Genomic DNA, 22,361 nt, shown 5'->3' on the forward strand with positions numbered 1-22,361 from the left:
CCCCTCCCGCACTCCTGGGTCCCCTCCCGCACTCCTGAGTCCCTTCCCGCACTCCTGGGTCCCCCCCCCGAACTCCTGGGTCCCCCCGAATTCTTAGTTCTACCCCCGCACTCCTGGGTCCCCTCCCGCACTCCTGGGTCCCCTCCCGCACTCCTGGGTCCCTCCCGAAGTCCTGTGTCCCCCCCCGAATTCCTGGGTCCCCCCGAATTCTTAGTTCTACCCCCGCACTCCTGGGTCCCCTCCCGCACTCCTGGGTCCCTCCCGAACTCCTGGGTCCCCCCGCACTCCTGGGTCCCCCAACACCGCCCCCCCCCGCTGCTTATCAAACGTTTCCTTTATTTCCGTGCGCGGGGGGAGCAGCAACTTTTGGGGGGGGGGGGGGGAACCCCCCGAATTCCCCTCCCCCCACCCCAGCACGCGCCCATTTGGGGGAGGGGCCCAAATTAGGAGGGGGGAGGGGCGTGATTTTTGGGGGTGCCCCTTGGGTTGGGGAGGGGGGGGGGGGGGATCCCCAAGGTTGGAAAGTGCGTTTCAAAGGGGGGGGTGGCCCCGATTTTGGGGGGTCCCCCCCATTCTGGGGGGTCCTTGGCTCCGTGGGGGCGGGGGGGGCGTGGGGGGGGACCCCGAATTTCATCCCCTCCCCCCACTCCCCCCCCCCCCCCCCCCGTTGTGTTTCGCTGGTGGGGGGTGGGGGGGAAGGGGCGCGCATGCACCGGAGGGACCCAGGCGTCCGGGAAGGACCCAGGCGTCCGGGAGGAGGCGTGGCTCTCGGCGAAGTGGGCGGAGCTACGCGGTGGCCGCGGGGGCTGCTGGGAAAGAGAGAGAGAGAGAAAATCAGAGGGGACCCAGGTGTTCGGGAAGGGACCCAGGAGTTCGTGGGGGGGGACCCAGGTGTTCTGAGGGGGACCCAGGAGTTCGGGGAGGGACCCAGGAGTTCGGGAGGGACCCAGGAGTTCGGGCAGGGACCCAGGAGTTCGGGGGAGGGACCCTGGAATTTGGGAGGGACCCAGGAGTTCGGGAAGGACCCAGGAGTTCGGGGGGGGGACCCAGGAATTCGGGGGGACCCAGGAGTTCGGGGGAGACCCAGGAGTTCGGGGGAGACCCAGGAGTTCGGGGGCGGACCCAGGAGTTCGGGAGGGACCCAGGAGTTCGGGAGGGGAACCCAGGAGTTCGGGGGGGGGGACCCAGGAGTTCGGGAGGGACCCAGGAGTTCGGGAGGGGAACCCAGGAGTTCGGGAGGGACCCAGGAGTTCGGGGCTGGACCCAGGAGTTCGGGAGGGGAACCCAGGAGTTCGGGGAGGGACCCAGGAGTTCGGGAGGGACCCAGGAGCTCGGGGTGGGGGGGGGGGGAACCCAGGCGTCCGGAGGCTCCACCCCCGCCCCTCCCCCATGCAGCTGCCTCAGGCCCCTCCCCCAATCCTGCAGGGGATCCCCTTCCACCCCTTAGTGACGTCACCTGTTGCCATGGCAACCCCAGCATTTCTCCCCCCCCTCCCCTTTTTGCTCCTCCCCCACTCACGGGTCTTCGGTTGGTCCGGGGGGCTGTGGGGGGAGGGGCGGGTCAGGGGGGGTCCCCCAAATTATGGGGGGTCCCCCATAATATGGGGGGTCATGGGGGGGTCCCCAAAATTATGGGGGACCCCAATAATAGGGGGTACCCCAAAGTCTTATGGGGGGCTCTAAATATTGGGGGGATCCCAATAATATATGGGGGTCATGGGGGGGTCCCCAATAATATGGGGGACCCCAATAATGGGGGACCCCAAAGTCTTTGGGGGGGTCCCCAATAATGGGGTGTCCCAAATATGGGGGTACCCCAAATAATTGGGGGGCACCCCAATGTCTTATGGGGGGCTCTAAATATTGGGGGGACCCCAGTAATATGGGGGTCATGGGGGGGTCCCCAAATTATTGGGGGCCCCAATAATAGGGGGGGACCCCAAAGTCTTATGAGGGGACCCCAAAGTCTTATGGGGGGCTCTGAATATGGGGGGTCCCCAATAATAGGGGGACCCCAATAATGGGGGACCCCAATAATAGGAGGGGTCCCCAATAATTGGGGGGTCCCAAAATATGGGGGGACCCCAGTAATATATGGGGGTCATGGGGGGTCCCCAATAATATGGGGGACCCCAATAATAGGGGGACCCCAATAATAGGAGGTGTCCCCAATAATTGGGGGGTCCCAAAATATGGGGGGACCCCAGTAATTGGGGGGGTCCCCAAATCTGTAGGGACCCCAATAATTTGGGGGGTCATGGGGGGGTCCCAATAATTGGGGGACCCCCAGTAATGATGTGGACCCCAAAGTCTTTGGGGGGGTCCCCAATATTTTATGGGGTCATGGGGGGGTCCCCAATAATTGGGGGGACCTCAATAATAAGGGGGGGACCCCAAATGTGGGGGGGTCCTTACCTGGGTTCGGCCTTTTTGCACTTGAACTTCTTACCTATGGGGGGGAAATGGGGGGGACCCCAAAATTAAGGGGGCACCCCCAGAATTGGGGGGACCCGGGGGGGTCATTTTTGGGGTGTAAATGGGGATTTGGGGGTGGAGAAGGAGGATTTTTGGGGTGCAAAGGGGGGAATTGGGGGTTTGTTGGGGTTGTTCACTCTGGAGCGGAATGATGGCGACGGGGGAATTTGGGGTTCAGGGTCAGTTTTGGGGGTTCAGGGTCAAGTTTGGGGGTTCAGGATGAATTGGGGGGTTCAGGGTCAATTTTGGGGGTTCAAGTTGAATTTTGGGGTTCAAGTTCAATTTTGGGGGTTCAGGGTCGATTTTGGGGTTCGAGGTGAATTTTGGGGGTTCAGGGTCAATTTTGGGGCTCCTGGTTTATTTTGGGGGTTCAAGGTGAATTTAGGGGGTTCAGGGTCAAATTTGGGGGGGTCAGGGTCAATTTTGGGGTTCAGAATCAATTTTGGGGGTTCAGGGTTAAATTTGGGGGTTCAGGGTCAAATCTTGGGGTTCAGGGTCAAATGTGGGGGTTCAGGGTCAAATTTGGGGGGTCCTGGTTAAATTTGGGGGTTCAGGGTTAATTTTGGGGGGTCCTGGTTCACTTTGGGGGTTCAGAGTCAAATCTTGGGGTTCAGGGTCAAATCTTGGGGTTCAGGGTCAAATTTGGGGGTTCAATGTGAATTTGGGGGTTCAGGGTCAATTTGGGGGTTTCCTGGTTATATTTGGGGGTTCAGGGTCAAATCTTGGGGTTCGGGGTCAATTTTGGGTTTCAAGGTGAATTTAGGGGGTTCAGGGTCAATTTTGGGGTTCAGAATCAATTTTGAGGGTTCCTGGTCAAATTTGGGGGTTCAGGGTGAATTTTGGGGTTCAGGGTCAATTTGGGGGGTTCCTGGTTATATTTGGGGGTTCAGGGTCAAATCTTGGGGTTCAGGGTCAATTTTGGGGTTCAAGGTGAATTTGGGGGTTCAGGGTCAATTTGGGGGTTCAGGGTCAAATCTTGGGGTTCAGGGTCAATGTTGGGGGTTCCTGGTTAAATTTGGGGGTTCAGGGTCAATTTGGGGGTTCAGGGTCAAATTTGGGGGTTCAAGGTCAAATCTTGGGGTTCGGGGTCAATTTTGGGGTTCAGAATCAATTTTGGGGGTTCCTGGTTAAATTTGGGGGTTCAGGGTCAATTTGGGGGTTCAGGGTCAATTTTGGGGGTTCAGGGTCAAATTTGGGGGGTCCTGGTTAAATTTGGGGGTTCAGGGTCGATTTGGGGGTTCAGGGTCAATTTGGGGGTTCAGGTGATTTTGAGGGGGATTTTGGGGTGATTTGGGATGATTTTGGGGTGACTTTGGATGATTTTGGGGAGATTTTGGGGTGGTTTGGGGTGATTTTGGGGTGATTTGGGGTGATTTTGGGTTGATTTGGGGTGATTTGGGGTGATTTTGGGGTGATTTTGGGGTGATTTGGGATGATTTTGGGTTGATTTGGGATGATTTTGGGGTGATTTGGGGTGATTTGGGGTGATTTTGGGGTGATTTGGGGTGATTTTGGGGTGATTTGGGATGATTTTGGGTTGATTTGGGATGATTTTGGGGTGCTTTGGGATGATTTTGGGGTGTTTTGGGGTGATTTTGGGGTGATTTGGGGTGATTTTGGGGTGATTTTGGGGTGATTTGGGGTGATTTTGGGGTGATTTGGGGTGATTTTGGGGTTCACTCACTCAGCGCCACCAGGATCCCGAACACGAACATCCCGATGGCCAAAACCAGCCCAGCCCAGCGGAGAGACTCGTAATCTGCCCCAAAAACCCCCAAAATCACCCCAAAAATCACCCCAAATCACCCCAAATTAAAACCACCCAGCCCGGCGACTCAGATTCTGCCCCAAAACCCCCCAAAATCACCCCAAAAATCAGCCCAAATCACCCCAAAAATCACCCCCCCCCCCCCCCCCCCCCCAATACTCACCATAGTTGAAGGGATCCTTGGCCCGGGCGGCTTCTGGGGAGAAAGGGACCCAGGAGTTCGGGGGGGACCCAGGAGTTCGGGAGGACCCAGGAGTTCGGGAGGACCCAGGAGTTCGGGAGGGACCCAGGAGTTCAGGGGACTCAGGACTTTGGGGGACCCAGGAGTTCGGGAGGGACCCAGGAGTTCGGGGATGGACTCAGGAGTCCGGGAGGGACCCAGGAGTTCAGGGAGGGACCCAGGAGTTCGGGGGGACCCAGGAGTTCAGGGGACTCAGGACTTTGGGGGGACCCAGGAGTTCGGGAGGGGACCCAGGAGTTCGGGAGGGACCCAGGAGTTCGGGGGGACCCAGGAGTTCGGGGGACTCAGGACTTTGGGGGGGCCCAGGAGTTCGGGAGGGACCCAGGAGTTCGGGGGGACCCAGGAGTTCAGGAGGGACCCAGGAGTTCGGGGGGACCCAGGAGTTCAGGGGACTCAGGACTTTGGGGGGACCCAGGAGTCCGGGAGGGACCCAGGAGTCCAGGAGGGACCCAGGAGTTCGAGAGGGACCCAGGAGTTCGGGGAGGGACCCAGGAGTTCGGGAGGGACCCAGGAGTTCGGGGAGGGACCCAGGAGTCCGGGAGGGACCCAGGAGTTCGGGGGGACCCAGGAGTTCAGGGGACTCAGGACTTTGGGGGACCCAGGAGTTCGGGAGGGACCCAGGAGTTCGGGAGGGACCCAGGAGTTCGGGGATGGACTCAGGAGTCCGGGAGGGACCCAGGAGTTCAGGGAGGGACCCAGGAGTTCGGGGGGACCCAGGAGTTCGGGGGACTCAGGACTTTGGGGGGACCCAGGAGTTCGGGAGGGACCCAGGAGTTCGGGGAGGGACCCAGGAGTTCGGAAGGGACCCAGGAGTTCGGGGGGACCCAGGAGTTCGGGGGACTCAGGACTTTGGGGGGACCCAGGAGTTCAGGAGGGACCCAGGAGTTCGGGGGGACCCAGGAGTTCGGGAGGGACCCAGGAGTTCGGGGGACTCAGGACTTTGGGGGGACCCAGGAGTTTGGGGGGACCCAGGAGTCCGGGAGGGACCCAGGAGTCCAGGAGGGACCCAGGAGTTCAGGGAGGGACCCAGGAGTTCAGGAGGGACCCAGGAGTTCGGGGGGACCCAGGAGTTCGGGAGGGACCCAGGAGTTCGGGGAGGGACCCAGGAGTCCGGGAGGGACCCAGGAGTTCGGGGGGACCCAGGAGTTCAGGGGACTCAGGACTTTGGGGGGACCCAGGAGTTCAGGAGGGGACCCAGGAGTTCGGGGGGACCCAGGAGTTCGGGAGGGACCCAGGAGTTCGGGGGGGACCCAGGAGTTCAGGTGTTTCCACGACACTCTGTTCACTCTGGAGTGGAATGATGGGGATATAGGGGTGTGTTCACTCTGGAGCGGAATGATGGAGATATAGGGGTCCGTTCACTCTGGAGCGGAATGATGGGGATATAGGGGTCCGTTCACTCTGGAGCGGAGTGATGGGGATATGGGGTCTGTTCACTCTGGAGCGGAATGATGGGGATATAGGGGTCTGTTCACTCTGGAGAGGAATGATGGGGATATAGGGGTCTGTTCACTCTGGAGCGGAATGATGGAGATATAGGGGTCTGTTCACTCTGGAGCGGAATGATGGGGATATAGGGGTCTGTTCACTCTGGAGCGGAATGATGGGGATATAGGGGTCTGTTCACTCTGGAGCGGAATGATGGGGACATGCAGGGTATGTTCACTCTGGAGCGGAATGATGGGGATATGGGGTCTGTTCACTCTGGAACGGAATGATGGGGATATAGGGGTCTGTTCACTCTGGAGCGGAATGATGGGGATATAGGGGTCTGTTCACTCTGGAGCGGAATGATGAGGACGTGCAGGGTCTGTTCACTCTGGGGCGGAATGATGGGGATATAGGGGTCTGTTCACTCTGGAGCGGAATGATGGCGATATGGGGGTTTGTTCACTCTGGAGCGGAATGATGGGGATATAGGGGTCTGTTCACTCTGGAGCGGAATGATGGGGATATAGTGGTCTGTTCACTCTGGAGCGGAATGATGGGGATATAGGGGTCTGTTCACTCTGGAGCGGAATGATGGGGACATAGGGGTCTGTTCACTCTGGAGCGGAATGATGGGGATATAGGGGTCTGTTCACTCTGGAGCGGAATGATGGGGATATAGGGGTCTGTTCACTCTGGAGCGGAATGATGGGGATATAGGGGTCTGTTCACTCTGGAGCGGAATGATGGAGATATAGGGGTCTGTTCACTCTGGAGCGGAATGATGGAGATATAGGGGTCTGTTCACTCTGGAGCGGAATGATGAGGATATAGGGGTCTGTTCACTCTGGAGCAGAATGATGGCGATGTGGGGGTTTGTTCACTCTGGAGCAGAAAGATGGGGATATAGGGGTCTGTTCACTCTGGAGTGGAATGATGGGGACGTGCAGGGTCTGTTCACTCTGGAGCGGAATGATGGGGATATAGGGGTTTGTTCACTCTGGAGCAGAATGATGGAGATATAGGGGTCTGTTCACTCTGGAGCGGAATGATGGGGATATAGGGGTTTGTTCACTCTGAAGCGGAATGATGGGGATATAGGGGTTTGTTCACTCTGGAGTGGAATGATGGGGATATAGGGGTGTGTTCACTCTGGAGCGGAATGATGGCGATATAGGGGTCTGTTCACTCTGGAGCGGAATGGTGGGGATATAGGGGTCTGTTCACTCTGGAGCGGAATGATGGGGATATAGGGGTCTGTTCACTCTGGAGCGGAATGATGGGGATATAGGGGTCTGTTCACTCTGGAGCGGAATGATGGGGATATAGGGGTTTGTTCACTCTGGAGCGGAATGATGGGGATATAGGGGTCTGTTCACTCTGGAGCGGAATGATGGGGATATAGGGGTCTGTTCACTCTGGAGCGGAATGATGGGGATATAGGGGTCTGTTCACTCTGGAGCGGAATGATGGGGACGTGCAGGGTCTGTTCACTCTGGAGCGGAATGATGGGGATATAGGGGTCTGTTCACTCTGGAGCGGAATGATGGGGATATAGGGGTCTGTTCACTCTGGAGCGGAATGATGGGGATATAGGGGTGTGTTCACTCTGGAGCGGAATGATGGGGATACAGGGGTTTGTTCACTCTGGAGCAGAATGATGGGGACGTGCAGGGTCTGTTCACTCTGGAGCGGAATGATGGGGATATAGGGGTCTGTTCACTCTGGAGCGGAATGATGGGGATATAGGGGTTTGTTCACTCTGGAGCGGAATGATGGGGATATAGGGGTCTGTTCACTCTGGAGCGGAATGATGGGGATATAGGGGTCTGTTCACTCTGGAGCGGAATGATGGGGATATAGGGGTCTGTTCACTCTGGAGCGGAATGATGGGGATGTGCAGGGTCTGTTCACTCTGAAGTGGAATGATGGGGATATAGGGGTCTGTTCACTCTGGAGCGGAATGATGGGGACATGCAGGGTCTGTTCACTCTGGAGCGGAATGATGGGGATATAGGGGTCTGTTCACTCTGGAGCGGAATGATGGGGATATAGGGGTCTGTTCACTCTGGAGCGGAATGATGGGGATATAGGGGTCTGTTCACTCTGGAGCGGAATGATGGGGATATAGGGGTCTGTTCACTCTGGAGCGGAATGATGGGGATATAGGGGTCTGTTCACTCTGGAGCGGAATGATGGGGATATAGGGGTTTGTTCACTCTGGAGCGGAATGATGGGGATATAGGGGTCTGTTCACTCTGGAGCGGAATGATGGGGATATAGGGGTCTGTTCACTCTGGAGCGGAATGATGGCGATATAGGGGTGTGTTCACTCTGGAGCGGAATGATGGAGATATAGGGGTCTGTTCACTCTGGAGTGGAATGATGGGGATATAGGGGTTTGTTCACTCTGGAGCAGAATGATGGGGATATAGGGGTCTGTTCACTCTGGAGCGGAATGATGGAGATATAGGGGTCCGTTCACTCTGGAGCGGAATGATGGGGATATAGGGGTCTGTTCACTCTGGAGCGGAATGATGGCGATATGGGGGTTTGTTCACTCTGGAGCGGAATGATGGGGATATAGGGGTTTGTTCACTCTGAAGCAGAATGATGGGGATATAGGGGTCTGTTCACTCTGGAGCGGAATGATGGGGATATAGCTGTCTGTTCACTCTGGAGCGGAATGATGGGGATATAGGGGTTTGTTCACTCTGGAGTGGAATGATGGGGACGTGCAGGGTCTGTTCACTCTGGAGCGGAATGATGGGGATATAGGGGTCTGTTCACTCTGGAGCGGAATGATGGGGATATAGGGGTCTGTTCACTCTGGAGCGGAATGATGGGGATATAGGCGTCTGTTCACTCTGGAGCGGAATGATGGGGATTTGGGGGGGTCTGTTCACTCTGGAGCGGAATGATGGGGATATAGGGGTCTGTTCACTCTGGAGCGGAATGATGGGGATATAGGGGTTTGTTCACTCTGAAGCGGAATGATGGGGATATAGGGGTTTGTTCACTCTGGAGCAGAATGATGGAGATATAGGGGTCTGTTCACTCTGGAGCGGAATGATGGGGATATAGGGGTCTGTTCACTCTGGAGCGGAATGATGGGGATATAGGGGTCTGTTCACTCTGGAGCGGAATGATGGGGATATAGGGGTCTGTTCACTCTGGAGCGGAATGATGGGGATATAGGGGTTTGTTCACTCTGGAGCGGAATGATGGGGATATAGGGGTTTGTTCACTCTGGAGCGGAATGATGGGGACATGCAGGGTCTGTTCACTCAGTCTGTTCACTCTGGAGCGGAATGACGGCCCCGTGCTCTCCTCACCCCCCCCAGCCCCCCCCCCCGCGGCCACACCCTGCGTGTGTTTAAGCCCCTCCCCCCCACGCCCCTCCCCCCCCCCCCCCACGCTGCGGCAACAGTGCGGGGACCCCCCCGCCCCTCCCCCACCCCCACCCATCCCGACCCCCCCCAATTCTGCACCCCCCACCCATATCCCGGCCCCCCCAATTCTGCACCCACATGCATCGTGCACCACCCAATTCTGCACCCACCTGTACCTGCACCCCCCCCCAATTCTGCACCCCCCAACCATCCTGACCCCCCCATGCACCCCCCAATTCTGCACCCCCCGCACCCCTAAATCTCCCTTATTCTGGCCCCCCCAATTCTGCACCCCCCATCGTGCACCCCCCAATCTCGCACCCCCCACCCACCCTGACCCCCCCATTTTGCACCCACCTGTACCGTGCACCCCCTATTTCTGCACCCCCCAATTCTGCAGCCCCACCCATCCTGACCCCCCCAATTCTGCACCCCCAGACCCCCAAATCCGTTCCCTTCACCCCCCCCCCAATTTTGCACCCACCTGATCCTGCACCCCCTATTTCTGCACCCCCCAGTTTTGCGCCCCCCACCCATCCTGACCCCCCCAATTCTGCACCCCCCCACTTCTGCACCCCCCAATTCTGCAGCCCCTAATTCCGCACCCCCATCACCCCCCCCCCCGCTCTGCAGCACCCACCTGTACGCACCCCCCCATCCGACCCCCCAAATTCCGCCCTCCCCCCCCTCCCATCCCCCCCCCCGCACCCCCAAGACCCCCCAATTCTGCCCCCCCCATTCCCCCCCCCCCCCACCTCCCATCGCGGGTTCCGTGGGGGTGGCCATGGCGGGGGCGATCGGGCTCGTTCGGCTCAATTCGGCTCCGTTCGGCTCCGGGGTCTGATCGGGTTCGTTCGGCTCAATTCGGCTCCGCTCGGCTCCGGCGTCCGATCGGGTTCGTTCGGCTCAATTCGCCTCCGCTCGGCTCCTCCCGGATCCGTTCGGCTCCGCTCGGCTCCTCCCGGATCCGTTCGGCTCCGCTCGGCTCCTCCCGGATCCGTTCGGCTCCGCTCGGCTCCTCCCGGATCCGTTCGGATGCGCTCGGCTCCACTTGGCTCAATTCAAGTCCCTTCGGCTCCGCTCGGGTCCCTTCGGCTCCGCTCGGGTCCCTTCGGCTCCGCTCGGGTCCCTTCGGCTCCGTTCGGCTCCGCTCGGCTCCGCTCGGGTCCCTTCGGCTCCGCTCGGGTCCCTTCGGCTCCGCTCGGGTCCCTTCGGCTCCGCTCGGCTCCGCTCGGGTCCCTTCGGCTCCGCTCGGCTCCACTTGGCTCAATTACGGTCCCTTCGGCTCCGCTCGGCTCAATTCGAACCCGTTCGGCACCAGCGGGGGCGGAGCCAGAGAGGAGGCCCCGCCCACGAGAGTCGGGACTGTGGGGGGGACCCAGGAGTTCGGCGGGGGGAACCCAAAGGGACCCAGGAGTTCGGGAGGCGGGGAGCAAGGGGGGTCCCAGGAGTTCGGGGGGGAGGCTTGGGGGGACCCAGGAGTTCGGGCCAATGACCATTGGGTGTTGGGTGCCCATTGGGTGGGCAATGACCAATGAGATGTTGGGTGGCTGCCTGTTGGGTGGCTCCCCATTGGGTGTCATGTGCTCGTTGGGTGGCCAATGACCAATGAGATGTTAGGTGGGTGCCCATTGGCTGTTGGGTGCCCATGAGGTGGCCAGTGACCAATGAGATGTTGGGTGGGTGCCCATTGGCTGTTGGGTGCTCATTGGGTGGCCAATAACCAATGAGATATTGGGTGGGTTCCCATTGGGTGTTGGGTGCCCATTGGGTGGCCAATAACCAATGAGATGTTGGGTGGGTGCCCATTGGCTGTTGGGTGCCCATGAGGTGACCAATGACCAATGAGATGTTGAGTGGGTGCCCATTGGCTGTTGGGTGCTCATTGGGTGGCTGATGACCAATGAGATGTTGGGTGGGTGCATATTGGCTGTTGGGTGCCCATGAGGTGACCAATGACCAATGAGATGTTGGGTGGGTGCCCATTGGCTGTTGGGTGCTCATTGCGTGGCCGATGACCAATGAGATGTTGGGTCCCCATTGGGTGTTGGGTGCCCGTGAGGTGACCAATGACCAATGAGATGTTGAGTGGGTGCCCATTGGCTGTTGGGTGCTCATTGGGTGGCCAATAACCAGTGAGATATTGGGTGGGTTCCCATTGGGTGTTGGGTGCTCATTGGGTGGCCGATGACCAATGAGATGTTGGGTCCCCATTGGGTGTTGGGTGCCCATGAGGTGGCCAATAACCAATGAGATGTTGGGTGGGTGCCCATTGGCTGTTGGGTGCTCATTGGGTGGCCGATGACCAATGAGATATTGGGTGGGTGCCCATTGGGTGTTGGGTGCTCATGAGGTGACCAATGACCAATGAGATGATGAGTGGGTGCCCATTGGCTGTTGGGTGCCCATGAGGTGACCGATGACCAATGAGATGTTGGGTGGGTGCCCATTGGCTGTTGGGTGCTCATTGGGTGGCCGATGACCAATGAGATATTGGGTGGGTTCCCATTGGGTGTTGGGTGCCCATGAGGTGACCAATGACCAATGAGATGTTGAGTGGGTGCCCATTGGGTGTTGGGTGCTCATTGGGTGGCCGATGACCAATGAGATGTTGAGTGGGTGCCCATTGGGTGTTGGGTGCCCATGAGGTGGCCAGTGACCAATGAGATGTTGGGTGGGTTCCCATTGGGTGTTGGGTGCTCATTGGGTGGCCAATAACCAATGAGATGTTGGGTGGGTGCCCATTGGCTGTTGGGTGCTCATTGGGTGGCCGATGACCAATGAGATGTTGGGTGGGTGCCCATTGGGTGTTGGGTGCCCATGAGGTGGCCAATGACCAATGAGATGTTGGGTGGGTGCCCATTGGCTGTTGGGTGCTCATTGGATGGCCGATGACCAATGAGATATTGGGTGGGTTCCCATTGGGTGTTGGGTGCCCATGAGGTGACCAATGACCAATGAGATGTTGAGTGGGTGCCCATTGGCTGTTGGGTGCCCATGAGGTGACCAATGACCAATGAGATGTTGGGTGGGTCCCCATTGGGTGTTGGGTGCTCATTGGGTGGCCAGTGACCAATGAGATGTTGGGTGGGTGCCCATTGGCTGTTGGGTGCTCATTGGGTGGCCGATGACCAATGAGATGTTGGGTGGGTGCCCATTGGCTGTTGGGTGCCCATTGGGTGGCCAATGACCAATGAGATGTTGGGTGGGTGCCCATTGGCTGTTGGGTGCTCATTGGGTGGCCGATGACCAATGAGATGTTGGGTGGGTGCCCATTGGCTGTTGGGTGCTCATTGGGTGGACAATAACCAATGAGATATTGGGTGGGTTCCCATTGGGTGTTGGGTGCCCATTGGGTGTTGGGTGCCCATGACCATGAGGTGTTGGGTGCCCATTGGCTGTTGGGTACCCATTGGCTGGCCAATGACCAATGACATGTTGGGTGAGTCCCCATTGGGTGCTGGGTCCCCATTGGTTGCCGGGTGACGCCGCCGCATTGGGTGACAACACGGTGGCCAATGACAACAAGACCTTGGGTGCCTCTGACCCCGCCCCCGGCCACGCCCCATGGGGGGAGGGGCTGCTTTATTGGGTGCGGGGGAGGGACGGTGGGCGTGTCCATCAGTCCCGGCATGGGGGGGCACCTATGGGGGAGGGGACACATGGAGGGGACCCAGGCGTCCGGGGGAACCCCCAGAATCGGGGACCCAGGCGTCCGGGCCACTCACCCTCATCGCATCCGCGTGGACAAACCTGCGAGACAGAGGGGTTAATGGGGGGACCCAGGCGTCCGGGAGGGACCCAGGAGTTCGGGAAGGACCCAGGAGTTCGGGGGGACCCAGGAGTTCGGGAGGGACCCAGGAGTTCGGGGGGACCCAGGAGTTCGGGAGGGACCCAGGAGTTCAGGAGGGACCCAGGAGTTCGGGGGGACCCAGGAGTTCGGGGAGGGACCCAGGAGTTCGGGGAGGGACCCAGGAGTTCGGGAGGGGACCCAGGAGTTCGGGGAGGGACCCAGGAGTTCGGGAGGGACCCAGGAGTTCGGGAGGGGACCCAGGAGTTCGGGGAGGGACCCAGGAGTTCGGGAGGGACCCAGGAGTTCGGGAGGGGACCCAGGAGTTCGGGAGGGACCCAGGAGTTCGGGAGGGGACCCAGGAGTTCGGGAGGGGACCCAGGAGTTCGGGAAGGGACCCAGGAGTTCGGGAGGGACCCAGGAGTTCGGGAGGGACCCAGGCGTCCGGCCACTCACGTCGCAGCGATTGCCTCAGGGGCCCCTCGGTCTCATCCGGCTCCCCCGTCCTGGGGACCAGTGACCCCAGTTACATCCCAGTTACATCCCAGTTACCTCCCAGTTCATCCCAGTCCCTCCCAGTAACTCCCAGTGCCCCCCAAAATCCCTTCCCAGTTCCTCCCAGTGCTCCCAGTTCCCCCCATTCCCTCCCAGATTCCCCCCAGTCTTTTCCAGTCCCTCCCAGTTCATCCCAGTATATCCGAGTTCCTCCCAATTCTTCCCATTCCCTCCCAGTTCCCCCCAGTCCCTCCCAGTATATCCCAGTTCCCTCCCAGTTCCTCCAGTTCCCCCCAGTCCATCCCAGTTCCTCCCAGTCTTTTCCGGTCCCTCCCAGTTCATCCCAGTTCCCCCAACCCACATCCCAGTCCCTCCCAGTCCCTCCCAGTATATCCCAGTTCCCTCCCAGTTCCCTCCCAGATCCCTCCCAGTCCCTCCCAGTCCATCCCAGTCCCTCCCAGTCCCTCCCAGTCCATCCCAGTCCCTCCCAGTCCATCCCAGTTCCCTCCCAGTATATCCCAGTTCCCTCCTAGTTCCTCCAGTTCCCCTCAATCCCTCCCAGTTCCCCCCCAGTCCATCCCAGTATATCCCAGTTCCCCTCAATCCCTCCCAGTTCCTCCCAGTCCCTCCCAGTTCCCTCCCAGTTCATCCCAGTTCCCTCCCAGTTCATCCCAGTCCCTCCCAGTCCCTCCCAGTATATCCAAGTCCATCCCAGTTCCCTCCCAGTATATCCCAGTACCCTCCTAGTTCCTCCAGTTCCCCTCAATCCCTCCCAGTCCCTCCCAGTTCCTCCAGTTCCCTCCCAGTCCATCCCAGTCCCTCCCAGTCCATCCCAGTCCCTCCCAGTTCACCCCAGTCCATCCCAGTCCCTCCCAGTCCCTCCCAGTCCATCCCAGTCCCTCCCAGTCCCTTCCAGTCCCATCCCAGTCCCTTCCAGTCCCATCCCCAGTCCATCCCAGTCCCTCCCAGTCCATCCCAGTCCCTCCCAGTCCCTTCCAGTCCCATCCCAGTCCCTCCCAGTCCCTCCCAGTCCCTCCCCGTCCCTCCCAGTCCCTCCCAGTCCATCCCAGTCCCTCCCAGTATATCCCAGTTCCCTTCAATCCCTCCCAGTCCCTCCCATTGACCCTCCCAGTCCATCCCATTCCATCCCAGTCCCTCCCAGTTCCATCCCAGTCCCCCCAGTCCATCCCAGTCCCCCCAGTCCATCCCAGTCCCTCCCAGTCCCTCCCAGTTCCTCCCAGTCCCATCCCAGTCCATCCCAGTCCCTCCCAGTCCATCCCAGTCCCATCCCAGTCCCTCCCAGTCCATCCCAGTCCCTCCCAGTCCCTCCCAGTCCCTCCCAGTATATCCCAGTTCCCCTCAATCCATCCCAGTCCCTCCCAGTCCATCCCAGTCCCTCCCAGTCCCTCCCAGTCCCTCCCAGTCCATCCCAGTTACTTGGGCTGTTGGTCAAATTTGCAGCGGCAGCGCCGACCTGGGGGGAGGGGGGAGGGGATATTTTGGGGATAAAAACAGCGGATTTGGGAAAAAAATAAAGAAAGAAACGGGGATTTGGGGTGAAATTGGGTTAATTCAAAAATCTGCATTCTTGGGGTGATTTTGGGGTGATTTTGGGGCAATTTGGGGTGATTTTGGATGTTTTGGGTGATTTTGGGCAATTTTGGGTGATTTTGGATGTTTTGGGGTGTTTTGGGTAATTTTGGGCTGATTTGGGTGATTTTGGGAAGTTTTGGGTGTTTTGGGTGATTTTGGGTGATTTTGGGCTAATTTGGGCGATTTTGGGGCAATTTTGGGTGATTTTGGGGAGTTTTGGGTGATTTGGGGTAATTTTGGGTGATTTGGGGCAATTTTGGGGCAATTTTGGGTGATTTTGGGCAATTTGGGGTGGTTTTGGGTAATTTTGGGTGATTTTGGGCTGATTTGGGCAATTTCGGGGCAATTTCGGGGCAATTTTGCGTGATTTTGGGCAATTTGGGGTGTTTTTGGGTAATTTTGGGTGATTTTGGGCTGATTTGGGCGATTTCGTGGCAATTTTGGGTGATTTGGGGCAATTTGGGGTGTTTTTGGGTAATTTTGGGTGATTTTGGGCTGATTTGGGGCGATTTTGGGGCAATTTGGTGTGATTTTGGATGTTTTGGGGAGTTTGGGGTGATTTTGGGGTAATTTTGGGCTGATTTGGGTGATTTTGGGGAGTTTTGGGTAATTTTGGGTGATTTTGGGCAATTTGGGGTGTTTTTGGGTAATATAGGGTGATTTTGGGCTTATTTGGGTGATTTTGGGCAATTTGGGGTGTTTTTGGGTAATTTTGGGTGACTTTGGGCTGATTTGGGCGATTTTGGGGCAATTTTGGGTGATTTTGGGGAATTTTGGGGCAATTTTGGGTGAGTTTGGCTGATTTGGGGCAATTTTGGGGTAATTTTGGCTGATTTTGGGAGATTTAGGGTGATTTGGGCTGATTTTGGGTGATTTTGGGTAATTTTGGGTGATTTTGGGGCAAGTTTGGGCTGATTTTGGGTGATTTTGGGGCAATTTGGGGTGATTTTGGATGTTTTGGGGAGTTTTGGGTGATTTTGGGGTAATTTTGGGTGATTTTGGGCAATTTGGGGTGTTTTTGGGCAATTTTGGGTGGTTTTGGGCTGATTTGGGCGATTTTGGGGCAATTTTGGGTGATTTTGGGGAATTTTGGGTGTTTTGGGTAATTTTGGGTGATTTTGGGGCAATTTTGGGTGAGTTTGGCTGATTTGGGGGCAATTTTGGGGTAATTTTGGCCGATTTTGGGAGATTTAGGGTGATTTGGGCTGATTTTGGGTGATTTTGGGTGAATTTGGGGCAATTTTGGGCTGATTTTGGTTGATTTTGGGGAGTTTTGGGTGTTTTGGGTAATTTTGGGTAATTTTGGGTGATTTTGGGCTGATTTGGGCGATTTTGGGGCAATTTTGGGTGATTTTGGGAAATTTGGGGTGTTTTGGGGTAATTTTGGGTGATTTTGGTTCATTTGGGCGATTTTGGTGCAATTTTGGGTGATTTGGGGCAATTTGGGGTGTTTTTGGGTAATTTTGGGCGATTTGGGGCGATTTTGGGCTGATTTGGGGCGATTTTGGGGCAATTTGGGGCGATTTTGGATGTTTTGGGGAGTTTGGGGAGATTTTGGGTAATTTTGGGCTGATTTGGGTGATTTTGGGTAATTTTGGGTAATTTTGGGTGATTTTGGGTAATTGTGGCTGATTTTGGGTGATTTTGGGGCAATTTTGGGTGATTTTGGGAATTTTGGGTGAATTTGGGGCAATTTTGGGCTGATTTTGGCTGATTTTAGGGAGTTTTGGGTGTTTTGGGTAATTTTGGGTGATTTTGGGCTCATTTGGGCAGTTTGGGGCAATTTTGGGTGATTTGGGGCAATTTGGGGTGGTTTTGGGTAATTTTGGGTGATTTTGGGCTGATTTGGGCAATTTTGGGGCAATTTTGGGTGATTTTGGGCAATTTGGGGTGTTTTGGGTGATTTTGGGCTGATTTGGGCGATTTTGGGGCAATTTTGGGTGATTTTGGGCAATTTGGGGTGGTTTTGGGTAATTTTGGGTGATTTTGGGCTGATTTGGGCAATTTTGGGGCAATTTTGGGTGATTTTGGGCAATTTGGGGTGTTTTGGGTGATTTTGGGCTGATTTGGGCGATTTTGGGGCAATTTTGGGTGATTTTGGGCAATTTGGGGTGGTTTTGGGTAATTTTGGGTGATTTTGGGCTGATTTGGGCGATTTCGGGGCAATTTTGGGTGATTTTGGGAAATTTGGGGTGTTTTTGGGTAATTTAGGGTGATTTGGGCGATTTTGGGGCAATTTTGGGTGATTTTGGGGCAATTTGGGGTGGTTTTGGGTAATTTTGGGCGATTTGGGGCGATTTTGGGCTGATTTGGGGCGATTTTGGGGCAATTTGGGGCGATTTTGGATGTTTTGGGGAGTTTTGGGTGATTTTGGCTGATTTGGGGAGATTTTGGGTTGATTTGGGTCGATTTTGGGTGTTTTTGGTGATTTTGGGGCAATTTGGGGTAATTTTTGGGGTGATTTAGGGTGATTTTGGGCTGATTTGGGGTGATTTATGGTGATTTAGTGTTATTTTGGGGTGATTTAGGCCGATTTTGGGGTGTTTTGGGGCTTAATTTGCTGATTCTCGCCGAATCTCGGGGTGATTTTTCCCCTTTTTGGGGCATTTTTGGGGTGTTTTGGGCCATTTCAAAGTGTTTTTAGGTGATTTCGGGGTGATTTTGGGTGATTTTGGGGTGATTTTTGACGTTTTCGGGGTGTTTCGGGCCGATTTTGGGGCGATTTGGGCCGTTTTGGGGTACGCACTGAGGATGATGAGGATCCCCAACACGAACACGACGCCGGCGAAGATCAAACCCCCGAGACGCAGCGAATCATAATCTGGGGGGTGGGCGGGGTCAGAGTCACGTGAGCGAGGGGAGGGGGGCGGGGGCCAACACGTGACTCCGCCCCACCCAGCGGCTCCGCCCCTCACACTCACCGTAATGGAAACGCCCATCCGGGTCCTCAGGGGGCGCTGCGAAGGGACCCAGGAGTTCGGGAGGGACCCAGGAGTGCGGGAGGGACCCAGGAGTGCGGGGGGACCCAGGAGTTCGGGAGGGACCCAGGAGTGCGGGGGGACCCAGGAGTGCGGGAGGGACACAGGAATACGGGGGGACCCAGGAGTGCAGGACGGACCCAATATTGGGGAGGGACCCAGGAGTTCGGGGGGGACCCAGGAGTGCCCCAAGGGACCCAGGAGTTCAGGAGGACCCAGTATTGGGGAGGGACCCAGGAGTTCGGGGGGGACCCAGGAGTTCGAGGAGGGGGGCCCAGGAGTGCCCTAAGGGACCCAGGAGTCCGGGGAGGGACCCAGGAGTGCCCCAAAGGACCCAGGAGTTCGGGGGGGACCCAGGAGTGCCCCAAGGGGTGCAGGAGTTCAGGAGGACCCAGTATCAGGGAGGGACCCAGGAGTGCCCCAAAGGACCCAGGAGTGCGAGGAGGGACCCAGGAGTGCCCCAAAGGACCCAGGAGTGCCCCAAAGGACCCAGGAGTGCCCCAAAGGACCGAGGAGTGCGGGCAGGGACCCAGGAGTGCCCCAAGGGACCCAGGAGTTCAGGAGGATCCAGTACTGGGGAGGGACCCAGGAGTGCCCCAAAGGACCCAGGAGTCCGGGGAGGGACCCAGGAGTGCCCCAAGGGACACAGGAGTTCAGGGGGACCCAGTATTGTGGAGGGACCCAGGAGTTCGGGGGGGACCCAGGAGTGCCCCAAGGGACCCAGGAGTTCAGGGGGCCCCAGTATTGGGGAGGGACCCAGGAGTGCCCCAAGGGACCCAGGAGTTCAGGGGGCCCCAGTATTGGGGAGGACCCAGGAGTGCCCCAAAGGACCCAGGAGTCCGGGGAGGGACCCAGGAGTGCCCCAAGGGACACAGGAGTTCAGGGGGACCCAGTATTGTGGAGGGACCCAGGAGTTCGGGGGGGACCCAGGAGTGCCCCAAGGGACCCAGGAGTTCAGGGGGCCCCAGTATTGGGGAGGGACCCAGGAGTGCCCCAAGGGACCCAGGAGTTCAGGGGGCCCCAGTATTGGGGAGGACCCAGGAGTGCCCCAAAGGACCCAGGAGTGCAAGGAGGGACCCAGGAGTGCCCCAAAGGACCCAGGAGTGCAAGGAGGGACCCAGGAGTGCCCCAAAGGACCCAGGAGTTCAGGAGGACCCAGTATTGGGGAGGGACCCAGGAGTGCCCTAAAGGACCCAGGAGTTCGGGGGGGACCCAGGAGTGCCCCAAGGGGTGCAGGAGTTCAGGGGGACCCAGTATTGGGGAGGGACCCAGGAGTGCCCCAAAGGACCCAGGAGTTCGGGAGGGACCCAGGAGTGCGGGGGACCCAGGAGTTCGGGAGGGACCCAATATTAGGGAGGGGCCCAGGAGTCCGGGGAGGGACCCAGGAGTGCCCCAAGGGACCCAGGAGTTCAGGGGGACCCAGTACTGGGGAGGGACCCAGGAGTGCCCCAAAGAACCCAGGAGTTCGGGGGGGACCCAGGAGTGCCCCAAGGGACACAGGAGTTCAGGGGGACCCAGTACTGGGGAGGGACCCAGGAGTGCCCCAAAGGACCCAGGAGTTCGGGGGGGACCCAGGAGTGCCCCAAGGGGTGCAGGAGTTCAGGGGGATCCAGTATTGGGGAGGGACCCAGGAGTGCCCCAAAGGACCCAGGAGTTTGGGGGGACCCAGGAGTGCCCCGAGGGACCCAGGAGTTCAGGGGGCCCCAGTATTGGGGAGGACCCAGGAGTGCCCCAAAGGACCCAGGAGTTCAGGGAGGGACCCAGGAGTTCAGGGGGACCCAGGAGTGCCCCAAGGGACCCAGGAGTTCAGGAGACCCAGGAGTGTGGGAGGGACCCAGGAGTTCGGGGGGACTCACCCCCTCCCCCCCAGGGACCCAGGCGTCCGGGAGCTCCCGAACTCCTGGGTCCCTCACTCACCTGCTCCCGGGGCCATGGCGGCCGCCCCTCCCCCACCACTGAGAACTGGGGGAAAAACGGGTTGAATTGGGCAAAATTGGGCAAAAATGAGGCAAATTGGACAAAAATGGGGGAAATTGGCCCAAAAACTCGACAGATTTGGTCAAAAATGGGGAAAAAGGAGCAAAATTGGGGCAAAATGGGCAAAATTGAGTAAAATTGGGCAAAATGGGGTAGAATTGGGTAAATTGGGGAGGAACGACCGTTGTCATGGAGACGTGACCTTGGCCCCTCCCCCCGCCCTTGCCAAGGGACCCAGGCGTCCGGGGGGGGGACCCAGGCGTCCCCCGGACGCCTGGGTCCCCTCCCGGACGCCTGGGTCCCCCACAAAATAGTAGCCCCCTATTCCCTTCACCCCCCCCAATACCTGGCTCCCCGGACGCCTGGGTCCCTCCCGGACTCCTGGGTCCCCTCCCGGACGCCTGGGTCCCCTCCCGGACGCCTGGGTCCCCTGCTTGGCCGTGTTATTTTTAACCCTCTGTCCCCGTTGGTCGAAACATCAGGAGGCGTCAGCGGCTGCGCCCGGACGCCTGGGTCCCCTCCCGGACGCCTGGGTCCCTGGGGCACTCCTGGGTCCCCTCCCGGACGCCTGGGTCCCTGGGGCACTCCTGGGTCCCCTCCCAGACGCCTGGGTCCCTGGGGTACTCCTGGGTCCCCTCCCGGACGCCTGGGTCCCTGGGGCACTCCTGGGTCCCTTCCAGACGCCTGCGTCCCTGGGGCACTCCTGGGTCCCTCCCGGACGCCTGGGTCCCTGGGGCACTCCTGGGTCCCTCCCGGACGCCTGCGTCCCTGGGGCACTCCTGGGTCCCTCCCGGACGCCTGGGTCCCTGGGGCACTCCTGGGTCCCTTCCAGACGCCTGTGTCCCTGGGGCACTCCTGGGTCCCTCCCGGACGCCTGGGTCCCTGGGGCACTCCTGGGTCCCTTCCAGACGCCTGCATCCCTGGGGCACTCCTGGGTCCCCTCCCGAACTCCTGGGTCCCTGGGGCACTCCTGGGTCCCCTCCCGGACGCCTGGGTCCCTGCGGCACTCCTGGGTCCCCTCCCGGACGCCTGGGTCCCCTCCCAGTCAACTCTACCAGTAACCCCCCCCAGTACCTTCTATTTACCTCCCAGTAACTCCCAATCTCCTTCTAGCGCCCCCTAGTGGGCTCCCAGTAACCCCCCCAGTTCCGTCCCAGTAACCCCCCAGTTGCCTCCCAGTAACCGACCCAGCAGCTCCCAGTAACTCCCAGTAACCCCTCCCAGTCCCCCCCAGTGTCCCCCCAGTAACACCCACCCCCCCCCCCCCCAATCAATGTCCCTTTGTCTGTCCCTCGGCCTCGAGCCAGAGACCGACAAACGGCGCCTTTGTCTGGGGGGACCCAGGCGGTCGGGGGGGACCCAGGCGTCCGGGGAGGGACCCAGGCATCCGGGAGGGACCCAGGAGTTCGGGAGGGGACCCAGGAGTTCGGGGGCGGACCCAGGAGTTCGGGAGGGGACCCAGGAGTTCGGGAGGGACCCAGGAGTTCAGGAGGGACCCAGGAGTTCGGGGGCGGACCCAGGAGTTCGGGAGGGACCCAGGAGTCCGGGGGCAGACCCAGGAGCTTGGGGAGGGACCCAGGAGTTCGGGGGGGACCCAGGCGTCCGGGGAGGGACCCAGGCATCCAGCAGGGACCCAGGAGTTCGGGAGGGACCCAGGAGTTCGGGAGGGGACCCAGGAGTTCGGGAGGGACCCAGGAGTCCGGGGGCGGACCCAGGCGTCCGGGAGGGACCCAGGAGTTCAGGGAGGGACCCAGGAGTTCAGAAGGGACCCAGGAGTTCGGGAGGGACCCAGGAGTCCGGGGGCGGACCCAGGCGTCCAGGAGGGACCCAGGAGTTTGGGGAAGGACCCAGGAGTTCGGGGGGGACCCAGGAGTTCGGGGAGGGACCCAGGAGTTCAGAAGGGACCCAGGAGTTCGGGGGGTCCCAGGAGTCCGGGGAGGGACCCAGGCGTCCAGGAGGGACCCAGGAGTTCGGGAGGGGACCCAGGAGTTCGGGGGCGGACCCAGGAGTTCAGAAGGGACCCAGGAGTTCGGGAGGGGACCCAGAAATTCGGGGAGGGACCCAGGAGTTTGGAAGGGGACCCAGGATTTCAGGAGGGACCCAGGAGTTCGGGAGGGACCCAGGAGTTCAGGAGGGGACCCAGGAGTTCAGGAGGGGACCCAGGAGTTCAGTAGGGACCCAGGAGTTCGGGAGGGGACCCAGGAGTTCCGGAGGGGACCCAGGA

The 22,361-nt window shown here is 58.9% G+C and overlaps 1 protein-coding gene and 1 long non-coding RNA gene across 2 annotated transcripts; both read right to left on the bottom strand.

Moving 5' to 3' along the window:
* Window positions 1–321: 321 nt before the first annotated feature.
* Window positions 322–10,268, bottom strand: LOC135576842 (uncharacterized). The gene is made up of 6 exons (XR_010468556.1): window positions 10,060–10,268; window positions 4,407–4,439; window positions 4,160–4,234; window positions 2,416–2,449; window positions 1,520–1,542; window positions 322–809 (listed from the first exon to the last, which is right to left on the bottom strand). It is a non-coding gene; the product is annotated as an uncharacterized LOC135576842 (long non-coding RNA).
* Window positions 10,269–12,841: 2,573 nt separating this feature from the next.
* Window positions 12,842–20,572, bottom strand: FXYD1 (FXYD domain containing ion transport regulator 1). Its single transcript, XM_065044020.1, has 8 exons — window positions 20,484–20,572; window positions 20,078–20,122; window positions 18,104–18,139; window positions 17,929–18,003; window positions 15,027–15,063; window positions 13,551–13,600; window positions 13,033–13,057; window positions 12,842–12,948 (listed from the first exon to the last, which is right to left on the bottom strand). Exons 2-7 carry the CDS (start codon window positions 20,091–20,093, stop codon window positions 13,035–13,037), a joined length of 237 nt encoding a protein of 78 aa, XP_064900092.1. The 5' UTR covers window positions 20,094–20,122; window positions 20,484–20,572; the 3' UTR covers window positions 12,842–12,948; window positions 13,033–13,034.
* Window positions 20,573–22,361: the final 1,789 nt, after the last annotated feature.

The sequence above is a fragment of the Columba livia genome, chromosome 31, assembly GCF_036013475.1.
Source record: "Columba livia isolate bColLiv1 breed racing homer chromosome 31, bColLiv1.pat.W.v2, whole genome shotgun sequence".
In the NCBI taxonomy this organism is placed as follows: domain Eukaryota; kingdom Metazoa; phylum Chordata; class Aves; order Columbiformes; family Columbidae; genus Columba; species Columba livia.

What these genes read in the sequence shown, in the direction of transcription:
- FXYD1 (XM_065044020.1), bottom strand. An exon ending in GGATGGGCGTTTCCATTACG is followed by an intron (nt 18,004 to 18,103) that starts GTGAGTGTGAGG and finishes CCCACCCCCCAG; the next exon opens with ATTATGATTCGCTGCGTCTC. An exon ending in GGGGATCCTCATCATCCTCA is followed by an intron (nt 15,064 to 17,928) that starts GTGCGTACCCCA and finishes CCCTCCCCCCAG; the next exon opens with GTCGGCGCTGCCGCTGCAAA.